This window comes from Brachyistius frenatus, unplaced genomic scaffold (assembly GCF_029030835.1).
Source record: "Brachyistius frenatus isolate BFR_SWC_R1_liver_20210118 unplaced genomic scaffold, ASM2903083v1 Contig_66, whole genome shotgun sequence".
Taxonomy (NCBI): Eukaryota; Metazoa; Chordata; class Actinopteri; family Embiotocidae; genus Brachyistius; species Brachyistius frenatus.
This window is the reverse complement of record NW_027210665.1, coordinates 2,108,689-2,131,500: the sequence shown is the minus strand read 5'-3', so window position 1 is coordinate 2,131,500 and position 22,812 is coordinate 2,108,689. Positions and strand designations below refer to the sequence as shown.

The 22,812-nt window shown below is 41.9% G+C and overlaps 1 protein-coding gene across 5 annotated transcripts in view; it reads right to left on the bottom strand.

Annotated features, from left to right (window-relative positions):
• The window catches only part of il1rapl1a (interleukin 1 receptor accessory protein-like 1a), a 160,993-nt gene that overhangs the window by 66,795 nt on the left and 71,386 nt on the right, over positions 1 to 22,812 (bottom strand). For all 5 annotated transcript variants that reach the window (XM_069707063.1, XM_069707061.1, XM_069707066.1 and 2 more), the window contains exons 4-5: positions 18,256 to 18,442; positions 16,740 to 16,893 (exon numbers count right to left, since the gene is read on the bottom strand). In XM_069707063.1, the coding sequence (XP_069563164.1) occupies positions 16,740 to 16,893; positions 18,256 to 18,442 (341 nt within the window). The remainder of the gene's footprint in view (positions 1 to 16,739; positions 16,894 to 18,255; positions 18,443 to 22,812) is intronic.

Genomic DNA, 22,812 nt, shown 5'->3' with positions numbered 1-22,812 from the left:
TTAAGAAGAAACAAAGAGGGTAAAATCATGTGGGCCAATGGGAGTCAAGAGCATGAAATGTGAGCAAAAGAGACAGTGAGCAAGCATGAAGAGCTGCAGTATTCATCTCGCCAAATAGTTTGTGTCACAGTGTCTTGACCTTTACTGTGTGCATAACATCTCCTTTGGCCCCATCCGAGTAAATCTAAAAAAGCCCAAATTGAGTACTTACGTCACTCCTCTGATGTGTCATTCAGCTCCGATGTCTGAGACGTTGTGAGTGAAAAAACAAACAAACAAACAAATGGACTAAAAGGAATTCATAGTCCTCCACTTAAATGCATTTATTTGCAAGAAAAAGCATTGGAGACTTAAAGTCTGAGTGGCAATCATGTTTGGCTGTTTTATTCTACGGCAGTGTGTTCACTGCTGTTTCATAAATAAGGAAAGTCCCATAGGGCTGGGCAGCATCCCCCCCTTCTTTATTTCAACACAAAACCCCCTTTTTTTTTTTTATTACACTCGGAATAACTTGTCACAACACAGTCAAACCGAAGGTGCCAACCCATCAATTTCCATGGCAACAGGGTTAGTGGCATTGGCAAATGTTGAAAACGGTGGGGTGGGCAGGTTGTTTTTTTTTCAAAGCATAGTTTCAGTGGATGAGTATTGACTTGGGATTCAGAAGGAGGAAGGAAGAATTTTTCTCATGCGTAAATTAAAATGTCTAAACTTGCTACTTTTTTGTGTTCAAAATATCAATGAAGGATCACTTCAAAGTGACGCCAAAGTAAAATGACAAATAACTCTTTGGATATGTGACTTGCATTAATAAATAGCTGAAAAATCAAAATCTATTCTTTCAAAAGTCTTTGTTACACGCAGTATCTCTGCTGAGTTAATGACGGCATTTGAAATCCTACGAAATTATTTTAAAAGCCCTGTTTTCCTACTTTCCCAATCAGATAAATTTAATAGGAACAATGAGGCTGAAATCACTGTTTTCTGCCAAAGTTTTGACAGTTTAGATGTTTTTCAAATCGCAGTCAAACTATCATTAATAAACAGATTTGCTGGGTTTTTGAGTGGAAAACACATAATAAAAAATAACATAAAAATAGTTTCAGAACTTTGATTGTTGCTTATTTAGTCATGAGCACACAAATAATTCAGATTTAACGCCACATTTTCATGTTTTTTTTTTTTTAACCCTATTAAAAAAAACATGCATGAATAATTCACAAAAACCCTTGTGAAATTTGTGTCACGGGCGACTTCAGCTCAGATAAAAGAGAATAAAGTGGCATCTGCCAAAGAAGTAGCGACCAGCAGGTACTATCACATCGTCTAAGAACGAGGAGACGCGAGCGGCTGGAACGATATCGGCGTTATTTGCATTTTTTGGATACAACCACCTGTTAGCTTCAAAGCATAGCAAAAGAGGGAAACACTGAGGGTTTGACAGTAATGACTAATCATGGACCAGTGATACAAAGCGGGCCTCTTCACAGGGAGCCTTTGATGCAGGTGAATCACATCCTAAACATACCTATTAGCAGAAGTGAGGGAGGAGAGTGAGGGAGGAAGGGTGAAGAGAGAGGGGGAGGGGGGGAAATTTGTTCCGCACGTTAGCTGGCATGCTTGGGTGCGCGAGAACAGAAGGCTGGCATAATGAATTTTGGCGTGCAAGCGGCTGTTAATGAAATAAAGAACCCCACCCCAACAGAGGTGTGAAAGTATGTGTGCTGGAGTGTCTAAGCATGTGTGCAAGAAAGAGAGGGCTGGGATGAGCGAGGGGAAGTTAGAGCAGCGAGCAGTGAGGAAAGACATGGGCGCCGGTAGTGTGAGATTACTACAGAAAGGAGAAGTGACGTGTTGTACTAGTATACAATAAGTGTGAGCTCCCGTATGAATGTCCAAAGGAACATTTTTTGTTCCCTTTAGCATTAAATGTTTGGATTTCTTATCTTCGCAGAGGCTGCATAATAGAGGAATAATCTGGAACAACAAGGCCTTCGTAGTCATGTCGACTGGATGTTAATCTTTTGCTTGAGGCAGCCTGGGGAGAGAAGACACAGCTGCAAAAGATGTTAGACTGCTAACAAAACCTATATGTTTAAACGGAAAAAAAAGGGTTTTTTGAAACTTATTTTGCTCTTAGGGTAGCTTCCGGGAAAGGCCACAACACATGGAATCGCATTTCTTCATGGTTGGCTTCATAACACAGAAGAATCTTGCCCGTCGCAGATGGTTTTAAAAGGAACACAAGATGAGCACAATTATCTGTGATTTATTGTAGCTCAATTTATAAATTTTTACATTACATTTAGCTGACACTTTTATCCAAAGCGACTTACAACATACTGATGGGGGAGCAATTTAGGGTTCAGTGTCTTGCTCAAGGACACTTAGGCATGCAGACTGGAGGAGCTGGGGATTGAACCACCAACCTTACAATTAGTGTGAAACCGACTCTACCGACTGAGCCACAGCCTCCAGATCAAAACCTTTTAGCGAAAAAACATAAAGCAAATCTCTTGAGCAAATCATCCCAGATCCTTTTGGGGATCTGGTCTTTTGGGGATTGCTGAGCATTGTCAGACATTTCGTTTAAATTGCTAGGATATTGTAAGTTCAGATGCTGGTGTTGTACAAGATGTTCTCAGTAGGCCAGGTGGAAGTGGCTCTGATGTCATTTCTGAAGCCTCTGAAGACAGTCCGTCCCCACCCTCTCAACACAGGTTGCCTAATTGAGTGTTAATTTGGTGCTAATTATGCAACACGTTATCCCAGTGAGACGCCCCAGATGCCGCGAGACGAAAGCCGCGTGGAAGAGAGCGCAGAACTGCAAAGCAAAGCATTTAGGGGAGACGTTATAGAGCCTTTCTGCAGCTGCTTTCTCAAGTCAACAACTCACAACATACAAAAAAGAAGAAAGATTAAAAAACAAAGCACAAGCACACCATATTAAGAGTCATTCAATCAAGTCAAGATAAACAATGAGAAGTGTGCACTCTTCAGAAAGAAGGCCATCCTCACATGAACCTGCAAGTGATGGCTCAACAAATATACCTCTCTACAAGCCAGATTTTGAATAAATCATTCAACAAACATTTCCCAGTGAAAGTTTGGTACCTGCATTAATAATTAAACCTTTTTTTTTTTTTTTTTACTGTGAAAGTAATAAACACTGAAGTTGTGTGAAGCTGTGTGTTTGAGTGGTTTGGCCACGGACAGTGCTGTGGCGTTGAAGCTCTCTTGCTCTGTTTTGTTCTTCTACATAAATATAACATGATTATAAAGAAGACGTCTCTGGTTTTTTATTTATCAAAGCTGTACAGCCTCATACAACATACTCTGCAGAGCTCTCTACATGGGCACCAGAGGAGGGGGATGTTTAGGTTTTCTGAGAGTGTATTGTGCTTGCTTATATAAGAGTGTGTAGGTAACTTGGCTGTGTGCTTGACACTTCCATTAAAGAATAAAGCAGTCAGACAATTCCATGAAAAGACCAAAAGCAACACTATATCTCTCAATACTTATAGAATAAACATCCCTATGCTGTTTGTGGCAATCAGCCACATGTCCACAGACCTAATGTTTAAAAAACAGGTCACAGACTTATGGTGTCAGTTAATAATAATAAAAGGTAGTAATTTGTTAAAACAGCTGCCCACTTGAGTTTTTAGTGAACATTCTTTAAGCAACAGTAAATCGTGTATTTGTTGGAAACTATTTTCAGCTGTGGATGAATGTTGAATGTTTGGGATGCTATTGTATATTTACTCTGAGCTGAGTGAAATTGACTCCAAGTAAACTACTTTGTGGAAACTCAATGAGGTCAACAGAGGAGATACAATACTTGTTATTAGTGCTGATGTTTTGTTTGTTTATGAGATTTTTTTTTTTTTAACATGAATAAGAATAAAGAATATTGTGAGTTTCTTGTACAGTCTAAAGATGCAGGTTAACATCTGGAACCAGCCCTGATCCACAACCGCCAAACTCCAATCTTAGTGTTGTGCATCCGAACCAAATGGTAACCCACAACCATGTTACTCACTGGTTTGTGAAGTACTGTACATTTTGACCATTGCCATCTTATATTTTTCCAATTCATTATGGAATTATTATCATATGGATCACCACAACACTGATCAGAAGGAGGGAATTTAGTTAATGACACTATAATAACCTGTCATGAGAAAAGTTGATAATTTTTGAATGGGAGTCTATTAGAGCCAGAGGTTTTTGGGAGCCAGCTGCGAGTGGTATTCCCCTTTAAAACACTTCAGCAGTGACATCACTTTTGAGACCTGTAGACTGCGTCCATTTACAGGCTATGATCCTATCTTACTTAGATAGAACAGATCCATTTTTTATGTTATAAGCAACCTTTCCTGAAATGACAAGCCAAAATCCCTGCGGTGAAAAAGGCCTGTTGATGGCTGGAATCAATATTACAGCATACTGAAGTATTAGATGAATTATATTGAGGTAAGTTGTGTTTCTGTAACAATAAAGCCAGCAGATAGCTCAGTTTAGATACCTAGCTCTCTTTCATCTGTCCTTTTCATGAGAAGAGAGCACATGAGGTGCTTACTTGCGAATGCAATAATCGCAGGGGAGATGGCTGTAGTTAGTTCAACACTAAGGGAACTCAGAAATCCCTCATTCAGCGTTGAGCCTTGCCTGCATTCACTAATAGATTTCCTATTCTTGTCTAATTAAAAAGGGAAGCCTTTTCCCCCTGAAAGGCTCCCAGAGCTATATTGAGGGGTGGAGAGGTCACTGGGAATCCATCAGAAGTGATGCAGTTAATCAGCATAAAGCCTGCTTCAGTGCACTGCTAAACAACAACTGCAGGAACGGACCCAGCCCCTTACACTGCGCCACACTGGGACTCAGCCACACAGGCCTAGAGGCGATATAAAACTCACACAGTATTGTCTAGAATTTCTGAAGAAACTACAAGGCCTGGTAGTTTCTCTAGTCCCTCCTAAAGGTTTATTCAGGCAAGATTTTCAAATACTACAGAGACAGCTAGATAGAGAATAATATAGTGCAAGACAGAGACATGTAAGGTGTTTATTGGAGAGAATAAAAAGAAAATCAGAGAACAGGAAAGAGCCTGAGGCCGCAGTAATTACCTGTCTCTACAATCTACCCTTTTTAGCAACATGAAGGAGAGAAGAGGAGAGGAGAGGAGAGGAGAGGAGAGGAAAGGAGAGAAATAAATTGGTGACAATATACAGGATGACATAAAAAAAATAATATGACACTCCTCACACCCACATCACTCTGCAGCAAACTGGCAACTCAGTAATAAATGGTGACTCTGCTGCAGTGCACATTTTACCTCCTTGTTTGACACACCTTTGATCAAAGGTATCTGATTATGAGCGAGACACAGTAAGGAGCAGAGGTGGCCGAGGAGACAACCGAGGGACATTTCCTATTGTTGAGCATCAGACTGGCCATACATAGATGTCAGAATGTAATCTCTTCAAGGTGACTGTGTCAATCAGAGACCTGCATCAACATGATCTCGCCCACACCATCAGCCTACATATTTGCTGACCACCTGTCACCTAACCATTGCTACAGCAAAGAAAACTGCGATGTGGGTGCTACTGGCACCAGCTTCCATCACGTTATCAGTCATTTTGGTGCACTGCCTACTTCAGAGAAAGCCACTCTTTGCCAGCTGACAGAAGGAATGAGACTCACACCTGTATGTCTGGAGCGTCATTTGGCTTCAGGTAGGAACTGAAACGCTGCCATTTATTTACAGTTATCACAGCTGGGCAGGCATGCAAGGATGTGTACATATAGTTCACACACAGGAAGGTGCAGCAGATGTACAGGTGCAGTGAAGTATACAGTGACATGGACTAAAACAAACATACACAAACAAACACACACACACACACACACACACACACACACACACACACACACACACACACACACACACACACACACACACACACACACACACACACACACACACACACACTATATGGCATTCGGGCATAATTCTTTCATATGCACACGCACGCACCCACACACACACACACACACAGACACACACAGACACACAAACACTGTCTGTAGCTGCTGACACTGGCTTCTTGGACAGCCTCTCTAGCTGTGCAGCGATGCCAGAGGAGGAGAGAGAGAGAGAGAAGCAGCAGTGCTGCTGTAAAGACATAATTTTCATTGTGTACCAGGGAAAGTGGTGGCAACACAAAATGGTAATGACAGTTAAGGCGTTTAGTCACGGACTTACTGGAAGGTACAGAAAAAAAAAACCACCCTCATTTTGACATACATACAACATTCTTCTAGGCACCACTACCAGGTCCAAAATAACTACGATGTCGATGGATGTAGACTATTAAGTGCACCTGAAGAGAGTCGGCAGAAACATATGTGTGCATACAAACACGTGTACATGCAGTAACAGTATTAGAGACACACAGGAACACATTGAGGGAATTAGGAGGGCTCTTCTGTCTTAAAGAGATTTCTTTTGTGCCTCCACCACACGAAGGAGATGCTTTGATTGTGGACTGTATGTATGATTTATAGCACAGAGTGACAAGGAAAGGGCAAGGGTTGCCTCAACCTTATGAAGACCCATAACACCAAGACGAAAAACAGTGCGAGGTGTACAAATACATAGGAACTAGAATTCCTGCGTTGCTATTGTATACCACGACCAACCAATCATCCATATCCATCTAGACTTCTATAATACATGAAGTGAAGACTTTAAAGAGATCCTTATATGTGTTCATATGTTTGGCCAATAAAGCTGACTGTCAGTAGGCAATGTGGATGTTGCTGCAAAGAAGCTACAAATTTTAAAAGTGAATGCTTTACATGCATTATAGACCCAGCAACACAGAATATCAATAAAATCAGCACAGTTTCAAGGTGGACGCTCAAGATTAGTGTCACCAATTTAGCATCTGACATAAATGTGAAATATGGACACAATCTCCCCTTTTGTTCCCGAGTTGTGGCATTGAATAATGGCCAAAAACACCCTTCGGGTATAAAATGTCAGCACTTCAATTTATGCTATTAGACAATGGTGTTTAATATTATGACATCATTTGTGCATTAAATATTGAGTTATTGCCACAAACCTGTTTTGAGAGGTCACAAGGACCTTTGACAACCAAAAGCTAATCAGTTCATTTTTCTGTCCTGATGAAAATAAATTCCCTCAAAGCGTTCCTTAGATGTCACGTTTACGAGAATGAAATGGACACATTGGACGAACATGAGGTCACAGTGACCTTGACTTCTCACCTTTGATCACCAAAATCTATTTAGGTCATCCTTCAAGTCCAAGTGAACCTTCGTGCTAAATTTGAAGAAGTTCCATCAAGGTGCTTCTGAGAGATCATTTTTATAAGAATGGGAAAGATGTGAGGTCACAGTGACCTTGACCTTTGACCACCAAATCAATTTATCGTAGAGTGAACATTTGTGACAAATTTGAAGAAACTCCTGAAGTCCTGAGATACCACGTTCACCAGAATAGATTAACGTGAGGTCACAGCAACCTTGACCTTTGACCCTCAAAATCGAATCTGGTCATCCCTGGGACAGAGTTATGTGCCAAGTTTAAAGAAATTCCCTTGAGGCATCGCCTTCACAAGAACAGGATGGACGGACAACCGATGTCTGGGCGCACGGAGGGACGGATGTACACAAAAACAATTTCCACCTCTTTCCTGAAAAAAGGTAAAACAGAAACCGTGTCTATTCCCACACCTCCAAACTCGGAATGAAACAATTTGTTCACATATAATGCAGGTATGAATACACATTTGAAAAGGCAGTCATATTGTAAATTTCTAACCTGTCAAGTTTTTATTACAACAATGTTTTGACCTCCGAGGTCTTCATTAGGCACCTGGAAGCATTGCACTAATAAAAGCCTGGCAATGTCTGTGTGGACGGTACTGGCTTTGGTAATGTTCTTTTTCTGTTTTGCTGTTCTTTGCCCTGCACCTACTGCACACCACATACGGATTGGATGTGCACACTAATCACCAATTGTGCACTGCACACATGCTGCGCATTTGAACACATGTCTAAAAGTGTACGCAAATACGCACAGAAACACTCAAAAATACCTAATTTATCCCCTCATTAATTTTACGGAATGCCCAAGAGTGTGTCCGTCGCTGCTCTGTGGCTGAGATCAAATGTGTGACAATCTCTATTGTCATTGTCCCCTGTGGTTGCTAATGGTCACCGCCTTATCTTTTAATTGGACAGAGGGCTTTCTGGAGTTTCTTTTCTTAAGGACACTGTATAATGAGAGGGTTATTTAGGGCCCTCTAATTGACCTTCAACCATTTTATATCCTGTCATGAGAACCATCCGGACTCTCTTCTGATTATAACACAACTGTGAGCACATTTCTTTGGTTGAAACAGTAAGGTGGTCTCTGCCTTTGGGGGGAGAAAAAAAAAAGGAAAATAAATGACCACTTACTGCTCGCAAGGTAAAGAGGGATAGGAGAGACTAGAGTAACAAAGGCCATAAGATTATCAGTATCAAAATGGCCAACAGCGTATTGTAACTTTATAAGAAGGACAAAGATGGGCAAAAAATAAGAGAAAAAAACACCAATTTCAGGAAAGTATAACACTGTACATATTCACCCACAAAAACTCCTTTCCAGTCGTTCATCAATGAGGCCATTTGTGCTACTGAGTTACTGCTGTGTTTGAAATGAGAATACTGGAGCTGGCTTGAAGGTGTTCTATTTTACAACTATTGACATGTAGGCTTCAAATGTCATATTCACCACTATATCAGTGTGCAGTTCAAAAGGACCTCGTCCTTCAGAGCAGGAACCCAACACAAAATGGAAGCTAAATTAAAGCTATACAGTAGCTGCCCTAACATGCATGGTGAACTAAAAGTCTGCGTACACAACGAAAGAGAGAGAAATAGACAGAGAGAGGGAGAAAGCCTAGATTTGTCGTCTCCAGAGACAGAGATTTGAAGCACTAACACATCAGGAGGAGACTACTACGACAACAATGCTTTGTTTTTCTAATCAACATACACCAGTGGGTAGTGGGCTTATAAACCTGTAGTGTTTCAGCAGGCTCTATAAACGCAGCAGTTTTTTAATTTTTTTTTTTTTTTTTTAAAGAAAACTTAAACATCATAGTTACATTCCTGGAGAGTTTTCAAGCACCATAGGCTTTGATTCTTATGGAAGATGCAGAGAGGCTGAGTTTGTAGATGAAAGGACTACTAATGGTTTTTTTGTTTTGTTTTTGCAGACAAATGATATCTGTGCTCTTGCTCTTTCTGAAATTATTTTGTTTTCAAAATAAAAAAAACAATTACCAATAAATTATTTCTGCAAATGTGTATTGCACTGTACAGAAAAGCATTCATGCTTTGATAAAAGTAAGCTAACTAAGAAATACTAGTATTGCAATCATTTATTTCATCATTTCGGTTCAAATTCCATCTCAAGCATGTGTAAAGTCCTTTGGGGTTTAAAAGCATGCCAGATACACTGCATACTCTTGGGCCACACTATTAAAGGACATTTTAAATATCCAATAAAATATTCTTGTGTGCCTCCTTGTCAATTTTGTTAGCTGTACACAAAGCCACACTTGTGGTTTCCCCGGTTTTTCGAGGTCATTAATCATTATCATCAAAATCATCTTCATTAAAGTTCAAGGTAAACTGCAAGTCAAACAAAAGTAATTGTAGTCTTTGAATCTACTCTGAAAGGAGACAGCATATCTTTGGCTTCAGAAATGGCAGGTTGGTAAACTGCTGACATCCCAGCCATATAATTTAAACCAAGCTATTTTTCCCAGGAGCTGTACCTCAATATCCTTCTGTAATGAACCTGTGGCAGATGTTTAAAATCTGGAGTGATGTGATTGAACTTTGTGGTCCAAGTCAAGACACAGATGAGTTAAAACCATTGAATGGCTTTAAAAAAAAAAATACAGGTGAAAAGGTGACAGTAGCAATCTCTGTATTTGAATCTGACTGGGAGAGAAGCTTCACATTTTTCAAATACAGCCAATATGGTTTAGATCTGCTTTAAGGATCCTGCAGAAGTGTCTGCATCAATAATAATTTCTTGGTTTTGTACTTGACCAGTTGTCCTATAAAAGAGCTGCTTGTAAATCTTTTCATTTAACACAAGGATTTTTGTTTTGTTTGATTTCACTGCAGGACATTTTGTGGATTACAGAGAGTGATTGTCTAAAGTGCTCAGTGTTATCAGGAAATATGAAATGGAGAGTTCTGAGTACTCTGCAGAGCTATGATAAGTAATGTCAAGGTGATCAATATGTAGCTGCTGAATATCTTATCCCAACAACAGAGCAGGCTTTCACTGTAAGGAAACCAAATTCACTCGTCTCTAGCATACAGCCGTAGCTTGTCATTTCCAGATGTTCATCACCAGCCACACAGAACCACAGTTTAATTATTGACCTACCCTTCAAAAGGCTTCAAAAGACTGAATTATAATTGTAATTTTTGCTCTTGCTCTGCTACCAGCCCTATAGGCTGAGATAATGATAATACCAAGAGACCGAGGGTGTGTACGGGGGTGGAGTGGGGTAGGTCAGGCAAGATTAATTGTGGAGTATGTAAATTTCATTCGTCACATGCAGATTGATGTCAATTTTAATTGAATTAAAACAATGTGAACTCTGGCCTGCTTAGAGTCTAAGAGGACAGCTGGTGAATAGTGATGAAGTGAGCTGGAGCTCACTTGAGGGAGGGGAGGGGAGAGGATGGGAGGTGAGGTGAGGGGTGAGGGAGACACAGGGAGGAAGAGAGATTACTTAATAATGGGAGTGATAGTTGACCTTAAACTAATGAGCCATTCTGCTCCACCTATACGCCTGCAACACTACTGTTTCATGAGTAACTCAGTAAATCCATCAGCTTTAAAAGTGTGCTTCTTACCAGACCGCCTACATACTCAGTGGATATCTGCAGGTTAAGACGGACAGCAAGTTATATTGCACATCTCACATATAAAGTGCTTTCACAGTGTGCGCAGCAGCCTCTCATGGGTGTGATCAATGTGTGTGTGTGTGTGTGTGTGTGTGTGTGTGTATACACAAGTGCATACGTGTGCGGAGGTGAAGTTAGAGAAAAGTCAACTGCTGGAGTAACACTTATCTCAGGTGTGATTTTATCATCTTGTCTCCAAGGGCATGTATAGTAGCTGAGGCTGAGTCTTTGCCGCGATCATGACAGGCCGGCGCGCTGCGGGCGCCAAACGATGCGACGTATTCATGCAAGACTCGAGTATATAGACTCAGGAATGGAGGAGGTTTCAGCTGAGAGAAAACCCATCTCTTTTTCTCACCCCACACCTCTTATCTCTCCTCTTCTCCTTGCTCTCGAGGATAATATCAGTGCTAATCGCTGCCTCTCCATCCATCCATCCTCCTTCAGCACCGACGCACGAGGAAGGGAAACAGACGGAGGAGGTGCGGATGCCACGCTCCTCTTTCCTTGTGTCTCTGCCTCCGCATTTTCTTGCAACATCCTCTGAGATTACAGTACGTCCAGCTGGCTAGGTAAAAAGTCAAGTTATCGCCTTAATAAATAAATAAATGAATAAATCACACAGTCAGGCTCACACATGTGCGTGCAGGCAGTAACGTTTTATAAGGCTGTGAAGTGTTCATACTTCTGAAGGTGACCCTATAGAAGAAGAACTGTAAGGAGCCTTTTACTGGGATGAGTCGGTGTCCCGGATCACCTCCCCACACCTCAGCTCCTCATTACACACAAACTCGCCTCCCCTGAACATTCACGGCACACATACATGCATGTTGTCCTATCTCAAAAGGTGACACGGAGCCCACGGTGGCAAGGGCAATCAGGTCACTGTGAACTCTGATGGATGAATCTTTAAATGTAGCATTGGCTGCTGAGGATGTAAAATCCAGCCACAATACCTTCCGATACAGCAAGCGCGGGGCATGAAGCCCGCCGCATGCAAACAAAACACAATAGCACACAAACTGTCACATATTTCGTTTTCACACATATTTATTCACAGTGCATAAAGTGAGTTTCTTGAGCTTCACCCCTCTCACTATGGATTTCTACTAGCGGTAATGCGAGGTAGACAATTCCTCTCCTCCCCTCGATTTCCTCTTGCCCTCTGCACCTCCAATTCACTGTGCCAAATGGTACATTTACATTGGCCATAACCTCAATCACCATGCTTGCGGGCTATGCTGAATGTGCAGGCAGACATTTCTACAGTGAAGGGATGCAGACGGAGGTACAATGGGAGCGATAGATAGAAACCCACGCCCGAGGCATCCATCAAACCAAACGACTCCATTACAGTAAGTCCGACAGAGGCAAACGGTAATGTGCACTGTGATAAACACTGGGATAATAGTCTGTTTATAGTCCCGGACACACTGTTTCTGCTGGGAAACACTGGCGGGGAATACAGATAAGATACAGGAGCACCAACCTCTCTATCTGTCTCCCTCTTTCTATCTCTTCTCTCTCTCCTTCCCTGTTATCAGTCACTTTCCCTCCCTTGTTCTCTTTATCCTTTTTCCGCTCCCTCTGTATAATATTTTGCTTCCTACAGGACGCAGAGAGAGCTGCATACATCAGCTGAACGGGGCTTTTTTTTTATCTGGTGTTATATTATTGTTGCATTACCATCGCAGTGCTGGAATGAGGCCTGGGAGAAACATAAAAATTGAACAGAAATGATTCAGATGTACGACGCAACACACCACGCTCTCGTAAGTATGCAACTTTCAGAAGACAAACGCACGCATGCATTTGGGGCCCGAAGTGTAAATGCATGTATCAGTTAATCATCAGTGGGGTCGCGGTTTCAGCCAAGGCGACGCTGCTCGTGTCTCTGAAAGTAGGAAGGGGTAAACATGAGTGCAGACTAATCCAACCACGCTCTGCATTCCTCAGAGGAACTAGGAAATAGCAAACCTGCTGCTGCGGCTGCTGTGAATCAATTATAAGAGTACACAAAAAGGCACTCTCTTTACAGATGGGAGGTGGAGGTCAAGGTCTACAGAGGGGGAAGAGAAAACAAAATCTTTCCATCTGTTGATAATGGTGTTTTTTGCTGTCAGTACACACTCCATCTCTGCACCAGCTGCACATCCTTGTCTCCACACGCTCAGAAAAAGAAGAGAAAAATTTCAATGCACCATGACATAATCATAAATAACTAGACAAGGGGTCGCTGTTTCTTTTACATTTCTATTAACCTGACGAGCATCGCCGCTTGATTAAGGAGGTCCTGGATGGGCGAGATCTGTGTGCTCCCTGTGTTTATGCCCATAGTTAACCCCTATTACAAGAGTGACCTCAGTTCAGATAGCATCTCCTCTACTGCTTCTGATAGAGGTCGTTACATAGTGGAGCAGGGTCAGAGCAGAGGACACACACACATACACACAAACACACAAACACACCGAATCTGCAGCAAGGCAGGGTTTCAGCAAAGGCTAGTGTCTATTGCACTATATTTAAGATCAGTTAAACTTAATGACCTCCTTCATCCTCTTGGCCTATCAAATAAACTATAACATTAGCCCTCGGATCTTAGACATAGTTTGGCCTTTTATGCTTGCTGTCCAGGCAATATCGGCTTTAACAGGATGTGATAAAACGTGGATAATCGCACGCCCACTTGAGGGGATGATGGTGTAGGTTTATTAAAGGAAATGAGCCCATGGTGAGAGTGAGCTAATCTAATTCTAGCAGGACACTACAGCTTTAAAGACGAGGAAGCCCACTGTGGTAATAAGACAAAATGCTGTCGTAATGCAGAGCATGCCATATTTTTTATAGCAGAAGCAGCACAGTTGATGGATAGTGACAGGCATTTATTGTGATTCTGTAAAAAAAAAAAAATAATAATAATCTCAACATAGTCATCAATGGTTTTCTGCTGCATTAACGCTGCAGAGCATCGCAATCTGGGTGTCAAATAAACCCACTTCCTCTATTTTGATGGCCAATTATAAAAATTTAATTATGGGACACATACCAAGGATACCTCAGCAATTGTGTGGCTTTGTGGCTCTATATGGGTGCACAAACCTATATGACATACTATACATGTGCATGCAAGCATGACTCAGGCATGCAAGAAACCGTGGTTGGTTTAGCTGCAACAGTGATAGCACAGTACACTTCAAAAATACATTTAGACTGAGACAATCAAAAATTAAATTTCTTCTGTCTTCCATTCTTACTCTCTCTGTCTCATGCGTGTTCAAAGGGTTGCTTTTTTTCCCCCTACAGCTTGACGAGTTAAGTAACATATTCTCTGTTGTTCTGGCTCTGGTCATACCTCACTGCATACAGGTAACATGGAGGACTCATACAGGGGAAGAGAAGGGCAGTTAAATGTATGTATTTCACATCACCAGCGTTTCTCTCTCTCTCTCTCTCTCTCTCTTTTCCATCCTCTCCTTTTCTCCTCTCTGTATCATTAATGTAGACTGTAAATTTGTAACGCAATAAAGTGTTTACGACCGTCGTCATTATAGAACATTAAGGTCATGCTGACAGGCTAACAGACACACAAGGCTACAGCCTAAGTACTTAGAGCATACAGCCAACATGGGATCCACTCTGCAAACATACGCAGAGTACGGCTCACATTATTTAACACAATAAACATTTATTCATGTTATAAACGTCTGTAGGTCAGACATTATGACTGCAGAGAAAACTGAAAACAAAAACTGGTGAATTTACCAAAATACCAAAAAAAGTTATTTGAGCCAAACTGAACTGTTTCGGTACAAAGAGATGAGAGGGATCTAGTTTGTCTTCTGGGACATAATGTTCCGGTAAAGTCCACAGATGTTGCATTCTATGTTTTTTACCAAAGGAAAAAAAAATAGTCCACAGCAAGGTAGATTACTTTAAAATGGGATGTTTTTTCTTAGTTATTTAAATATATTTTTTCAGCACTGGGAAAATCCCCCCAAAAATGGAAGTCAGTTGTCAGAGCCACAGAAATGTCAACAAAATATATCTCAAAACCCAGGAGAATAAAAGAGGCACAAAAAAAAAAAAAAAAATGCAAGGAACAATACCACCAGGGAAAGAAAGGAAAATATGTTTCCTGTGAAATCAGGTGAAGTTACAATTATTTGGCAGAAAACACAAAATTGGTTAAGGACCTTCTCACATATTATGTTATATGACAACCACACATGTTCCAACAAATTTTAAATTTAGGTGCTTTGTAGGGAATCATGCAAACGCTGATCACTTGGAAAACTGTGATGGTATTTCTGATCAAATCAAATCTGGTGTATCTTCCTCATATTAGTCAATCCTGCTGTGGATAAATGATGGTTCATCAATCACTTTTGCAGCCAATCTCAACGCCACATCTCCGGGGTAACACTTAATCTCATCCCATAATACATCCTGGTAAGGTTAAGGTATTATCGTCCTGTTGATCTTTGCTAGATAGCAAATAGCCTGATATCGGCCTCATATCACACAAGAGCGATGACCAGCCACACGAATAAACACCGCTTCAGATACTAATCAAATGCTAACAATCTGTCAGTGCACACACACACACACACACACACACACACACACACACACACACACACACACACACACACACACACACACACACACACACACACACACACACACACACACACACACACACACAGTGAGTTAAGCTTTACTGTGCTATCTGGTTTTAGGATCACACACCACAGCAGGTTGGGCAAAATTGTTTTACAATTGTTTTGATTTAGATATAAAACCACACAAAGAAAACACACAGCAACGGAGGAATCCACTGGACATCGATGTGAACACCTTTATGAATTTAAAACTTTTAACGTGTTCATTTTAAATGCATGTATTTATGATACACGTCACGCTAAGCAGTATGTAAAAGATGCAGTGAATGCATGTATGAGTTTTTGAGGAAATCTATCAATGGTATCAGATATAGTGTATTTTTTTTTTTTTTTTACAAAATTAGCACTGAGGACAATAAAACCTCCAATTAATTTTTCAGTTTTTATGAAGTAGGGACAGAAAAGTAAGCTGCATCAAACAGATCAATACACTTTAGAATCCATTAGGTGGGACTATCTAGACTTGTTTAATTGAAAAAAAGAACACAAAATAAACTAGATTAGATCTTTTTATCAACTCTAATCAGAGCAGTTGACCCCAGCAGAACACACGAGCTAAGAGGACCCGATTTCCACGTCTCAGCACATGAATACATTTCTTTGTCATGCTCACCTTGCAGTAGTGCAAGGCAAAGAAAGAGAGGGAGAGAGACAGCGATAGATAGAAACACAGAGTAAGTGCACTGTAAATCTCCTGACCTTGGTCCTGGCTCCTTAGCTCTCTGTGCGAAGAGGTTTTAGCCTATAGCCTTAAATATTTCAACACTGCTTAGCTGACTGGAAAGTGCTGAGTTAGAAGAAGGGATAGAGGCCAGGCCACAGCATTCAACCTCCCCCAGCAATTAACACAGCAGCAGGACATCATTGCAGTACTCGGTGGTGTTTGCTGCAATCCATTCCTTTTATTAAAGTGTCTGCTGCAACTGCTACTCTACTCTCTCTGACAACACAAATACTATCAGAAAAATATATAAAATTACCCTCCAGACATAAAAGAAATATCAGTTTCCTAATTTTTTGATTCTCCTGAGGACTTACCAGTCACTGTGAGTTCAGTCGTCCTTCTGACAAGAAAGCCACCAAACTGGATTTCGCAGGTGTAATTCCCAATGTCATCTTCCTTTACATCTTGGATCGACAGAATGTCTCTCTTCTGGATGATGCTGGCACGCCACTGCTTGGGACGACACTCCTGCAAATTAGAGAAGGACATGCAGGTCAGTACTTCGGCAAAAAGAGAGTATAGATACATCACGAGAAGTCGGATACAAAATAAATGCAATAGACAGATGGAAAGGTAGTGTGGACTGCACATGGAAGGAAATTAAATCTTCTGGACAAGCCTGAAATTGTGAAATTCTAGACCTTCACCCTGCTTCATAATAAATTACATCCATAAGATTTCAAGTGATCTGAGCCGGACCCAAAAGCTTTGAAAATGTCCCTGGGTGTTAAGAAAGTGGATGAAGTGGTAGGGATGCGGAGCTCAGCTCTGACATAAAAATTCCATATGGTAAAATGATAAGGCTTAGCCATTACGCTGTTTATCTGATCAAGATTTATTGCACTGAACTGAATATTCTCCATTCAATATTCTCCGACGGCCACAGAGGTTGCAGAATCGTATTTACAGTAGTCTCCGCGGGCAAAATAAGTGTGTTTGTGCTGCGTCTGTGTGAATGCGTGAGTCTGTGTGTGCAGACACATCGAGTGACTCCATGACATGATCCTCTCTCCAGCTCCTTGGCGCTCTGCCGGGGACAACGGTAGCGCGGCGGATTCTATTCCACCGTTGCTCCCGGCAACCTTCGAATTCAATCACGGTGGCTCCGCAGTGGTCCAAATAACTCTGGGTTCCAGCACTCCCAGTCATTACCCAGGCCATAATTGAATTCTGGAAAAACCTAGAGGTCGAGCCTGGCTACCTAATCTACTGCTGATCTGCCTGTGATTAGTCTGGCCTGAGCCCTTATGTGGGATGCACTTTGTTGTCCGCAGGCCGTGCCTGACCTGGAAAAGGCAAGAACCCAGTTGAGGGAGGCGGAGGTGCATGCTGAATAAAGATCAGGGACGAGGAAAATTTGGAGGGCATCCACTCTTTCCACAGGGCACAGAACTGCACAATTTCCTTCTCATAGAAGTTTTGTGTTCATTATGAAAGCCATCTCTGTGGCTGCCCTCTGCTCAGCCCTCACTCTCGCTCGATGACTCCCACAATGAATTGGCACACTGCAAACATAGCTTAAGTAATTCATTGTTATCATTTGCCTCCATGCATAATCTGTCTAAGTGATCTGGAACTACATTCCAACAAGGCTTTAAACATTAACAGCCTAGAAATTAGATAAAAACAAACCAATGAACAATTGAAGAATATTGCTCGGTTGTATAATCACAAAGACAGACGCCCCGCATCTTACTTTACCCTCACAAATAACAGTATTCAGGACACGTAAAAATATCAACCAACTTTCAGGCAGGTATACAAATGATACACAAATTATAAGGTAGTAGATAACAATAGCAAACGTGCTCAGTCAGACAGGAATCCCACCTTGTACCAGATGATGTCTGGCTCTTTTCCAGGTTCCACGTAGTCATCTATGTCAGGACACAGGATGTCTTTACTCTTGCTGAGTTCAGCCTTCTCAGTTCTTCTCATGTTGGAGTTGTAGCACAGGTTTGTGTCATTCTCTGCCACAGTCAGAGACATGGACACCTTCATGCAGTATGTGGAGTTCCTGTTGGAAGAGAGCAACAACACAAAGAGCTTAAGATTCACCCTAATTACAGTATAATAATAGCCTTACATAATCTTAATTACTTAAAGCTGGGGTATGCAGTTTTGAGGAATAGGCAAAAAAACAACAACAAAAAAACACCAGAGTTTGAAAGTACAGTGGTCCTCTTGCGGCTCTCCTGTCCCGATCCTAAGCCCCGTCTAACAGCCAAGCAACAGTACATAAATGCTTTTCATGCGTCAACGCAACACAACAGTGCAGTCGATTGGTTGTTGCGGGAGAGCGGGCGGGGGGGTCAGTTGCTTTTTGAGATGGACATCACAGTCAAAAACTCCCCATTAGTTTTTGCCTCCCTTCCGACCGGACGACCCTGCGTCCCCCACCGCCTCTACCTAGGAGACACGCTCCTGGTGGCTTGGTCCAAGGGTTAATGGATGTGATGTGTGTGTGGAGGCCAGTGCAGAGTCCCCGTCCAGTGACCCCCAGTCCAAGTCTGTCACTCAGACAATCAGTGAAGCGTTGCAGCCTCGCCCTGGTCACCCTCTGTGCACTTTGGGATCAATGTCTCCCAGTTGTTCCCAATGTCTGAATAGCAACTTTCTCTTCAGGATTTTTCACCATTGAATCTGGTGTAACACCTGAAGGGGCCTGCATACACATCGGGATTCCTACTCTTTTTAAAATGACCTGTGACTGGCCTTAAGTCTCAGTAATGAGCAATTTTCTGAAACCTGAATACAGAACCAAAAGAAGGTGTTCTCCCAGACCACATGAATTACAATATGCTGAAAGGGTATTATGACATTTTTGCCAAATGATGACAAAAAAAACCTGCCGACTGAAGCTTTAACTGGAGCTCAGTGAGAATGTATCACCGTATCAATTTGCCACACTGACAGTACTGAATGTTACATTATATTATCTTTACTCTTTTTGATGCCTCTTTAGTATACGTTTGCAATGGCTCCTCTGCCTCCCTCGTCCTGCTCTGGGTTTGTGGGTGTAGCAATAATGACATGTTCAGCAGCTTTACCGAGTCAATGCCGAACGCTCATGGCCACTCCTGGATTTATGGGGGGAGTCGAGGAATGCTAATCAGAGATGAGAAAAATGCTGAGATGGTCTCACAACAAGGATGAGAAAGTTGCAGACAGAGCCCTCGTTTCCCTGCAACCATCAAACACATCACATACATACATATCTTGCTTTAAAGGAGGATTCTCTCTCTTTATTTGTTAAAAAAAAAGTTGCTGTTGCCATTACAGCCCCCATCACCAGTGACATCATGCTTTCCTGCACCCACCTCCCCAGAAGTGACCATGACAAGGTGATCCCTACATAAAGTATTATGGACACCAGAAAAGCTTCCACTCTTTTGGGACGTCTCCACAAGTTCTTGGAGCCTGACTACAGGAATTGGTTTCCATTCAGCTTCATGAGCATTAGTGAAGTCAAGCATTGATGGCAATAAGTCCCGGCTTCTGGCTTCCCAGACTTTATCTTTGAGGATGAAGTCAGGGCTTTGTGCCGGCCACTAAAATACATTTTTATTTTTAGAGCACTTTTGAAGACACTTCAGAAAAGAACTAGTACAAGGTTACACAGGACAAACATTAAAAGCAATTCTAAAAGGGTGAATTATGACTGACAGCTTGAATATAAGAGACTAGGAATGAGGTAGCCCCACTGCATCTGGAGAGAGTTCAAGAGCGCCAGTGAAGAAGGTCCTGACACCCCATAAGTCCAGTACTTGGTCTTAAATAGTGGGGACAGGGATTCGGTGTCAAAATGGCGGAGGTGGTGTGAGGGAGCGACGGAGAAGGGAGACCTTTGTCACTGAAAATACATAAATTCAGTGATTTACAAAAGGAGTGATGTGGTGACGAGAGGAAGTAAGCAGGTGAACAGCAGAGGTCTGGATGTGCTGGAGTTTATTAGGGACTTTGGCTGATGTCCTGTGAAGAATGCTATTACAGTAATAGTGTCTGGAGGTAATGAAAGCATGGATCAGAGGGCCAGCAGCAGCAGCAGCCCGGTCCTATGAAGAACAGCCCTGTGTTAGAAGTTGACATACTTTTTTGAAGCACGTCTGTCTGTGTGTCTATCCTCCGCCGCCCGGCTCTGATCGGACGCGGTCAGTCACTCGGTCGGAAGGCTGTGCGCACAGCCATATGGGCTTTCATTTCATTTCATTACATTTACGGCTGGCCAGATGCTCCCATTCACTGTAAATGACAGGGTTTCATATGATCTACTCAGGTTATGGAAGCAATAAGGGAGTCACCTCTCTCATATAAACACCTCTGACCCCCTGGGGCCATAAAACACAGATGCAGACACGTACACACACACACACACACACACACACACACACACACACACACACACACACACACACACACACACACACACACACACACACACATGCTAAGAAGACAAATGTGGCTACGTGCAGCTGTGGAGGACTGGCTGGAGATAGCAATGAGAAAAGAAAACATACTGTATACTTCTGCTACATTCAATAGGACTAAAAGGGCATCTGGAAAATGCTGTAAGATGCAAGATATCGCAACAACGCTGTGCCCTCGTGGTGCTGAAATCTAACACTATCGACTCAATACCTCCTATCTAGTGGGACTAGAGTGGGAAGATGTGATGCTGTAGCTTTACAGAGTCCACTGGGACAATATATTTGTCGAAAGAACAAATACATCCAAGCAAACACACCCTCAGCAACACCAACGTGGACACGCACATGCACGTGTCGGCAAATTCACACACCTACAAAGTCAACCTCCCCCTCCCTGCTTGTTGACATAATGGGTAGATGATCAGAGAGGACCTCTCTCAGTCATGCACCTGAGCCATTCGAGACCCCGGGGAGCCAATGGGAGACATCCCTACATGTTAAATATGCACAGCAAGCACCCTGTGGCATTGTGGGAAGGCGTCTGAAGCTCTGCTTGATTGATGGACAGCTGGGGTTTGATGCACAGTCCTGTGGTGTCTTTCACGTCTGTCACTTTCTGTTTGAGTGTAGCTGCTTTGGCCACTAGTCTGCGGCTCACGGTAGCCGTAATTCTCCACACGTTATTATCCAACATGTGGGATAATGTAATCAGGAGGAGGAAATGCACATGGTTTCGCCTACTCTGGAACACAGACTCATTAGAGGAATTATTATAAAACAATACATCAGGTGAAACATAGAGGGAATGTGGCGGTGACATGAGCGGGGAAGAGCGTAGGAGAAATTGATGGATCTGAATCGGTGTTATGGACCTTTTGTGAGATGCAAAGTGAGGCAGAGAGGGAGCAAAGGAGTAAAAGAAAGAGGGAGTCAAAGGGAGCACATGGAGATTGCAATGTAAATGAAGTCACCTTCACAGGAAAACTGGCAATTAGACTTAAATTTCCAGACAGAGAAGGACAAAGACACATACGCGCGCACACACACACACACACACACACACACACACACACACACACACACACACACACACACACACACACACACACACACACACACACACACACACACACACACTAAATGCATGCATCGTATATGTGCAACACGCACTGTAGGTGAATCGGTGCGCCTCCATATCTCTTTCTGAGAAAAACATCTGGGGGGCTTCAGTGAAAAGCTGAACTTAACGCAGTTATATCTACATTTATAGATATAACCCCCACAGCCATAGAACACTATAGTGCTACAGATATATATGCATACAGTGCAGTCAGAAGACATCGGGACAATGATATTTTTGTTGTGTTGGCTTTAGCAGATTAAATCTGAAATCAAGCAGTGACTATAATTTTAAGGTCTTGATGAGTGAATTATGATACAGTGAAATCATTGGAGACTGTGATAATCATCATCTTTACTTCTAAATAGCTCATTAACACCTCCAAATTTCAGGTATACTGTATATGCAACTCATTCTGACTCCAGAAATAAAAATACAAGCACCCAAAATTCAGACGATTGAAATTTTGCAATTTAAAAATAACTTATCTTACAGAAGTGAAAGTCATTGAAGATACTGATCTGTGTCTAAAGGTCAAATTTACACTGAAATAACGTGTGAAATAAGACTAATAGTGAGCATGCTCATTTTAAAATGTATAGCTGTACCAGTAGCAGCTTTTAATTGCATACGATTCCCAATGAATTGAGCGGTATATTCAGCACATACTGAATATCATCCAAAAATATTATTAATCTTGCCATAAAGCTGATATTAATGAAGCTTCTTCTGTACATTCCATTCTTATGATAACATGTCAGGGATGTGTTGATTCAACTCCATAGTCACATGGTTGTGTAACATTCATTCATCCACAGTCGTGTCAGTCAGGGATTTTAT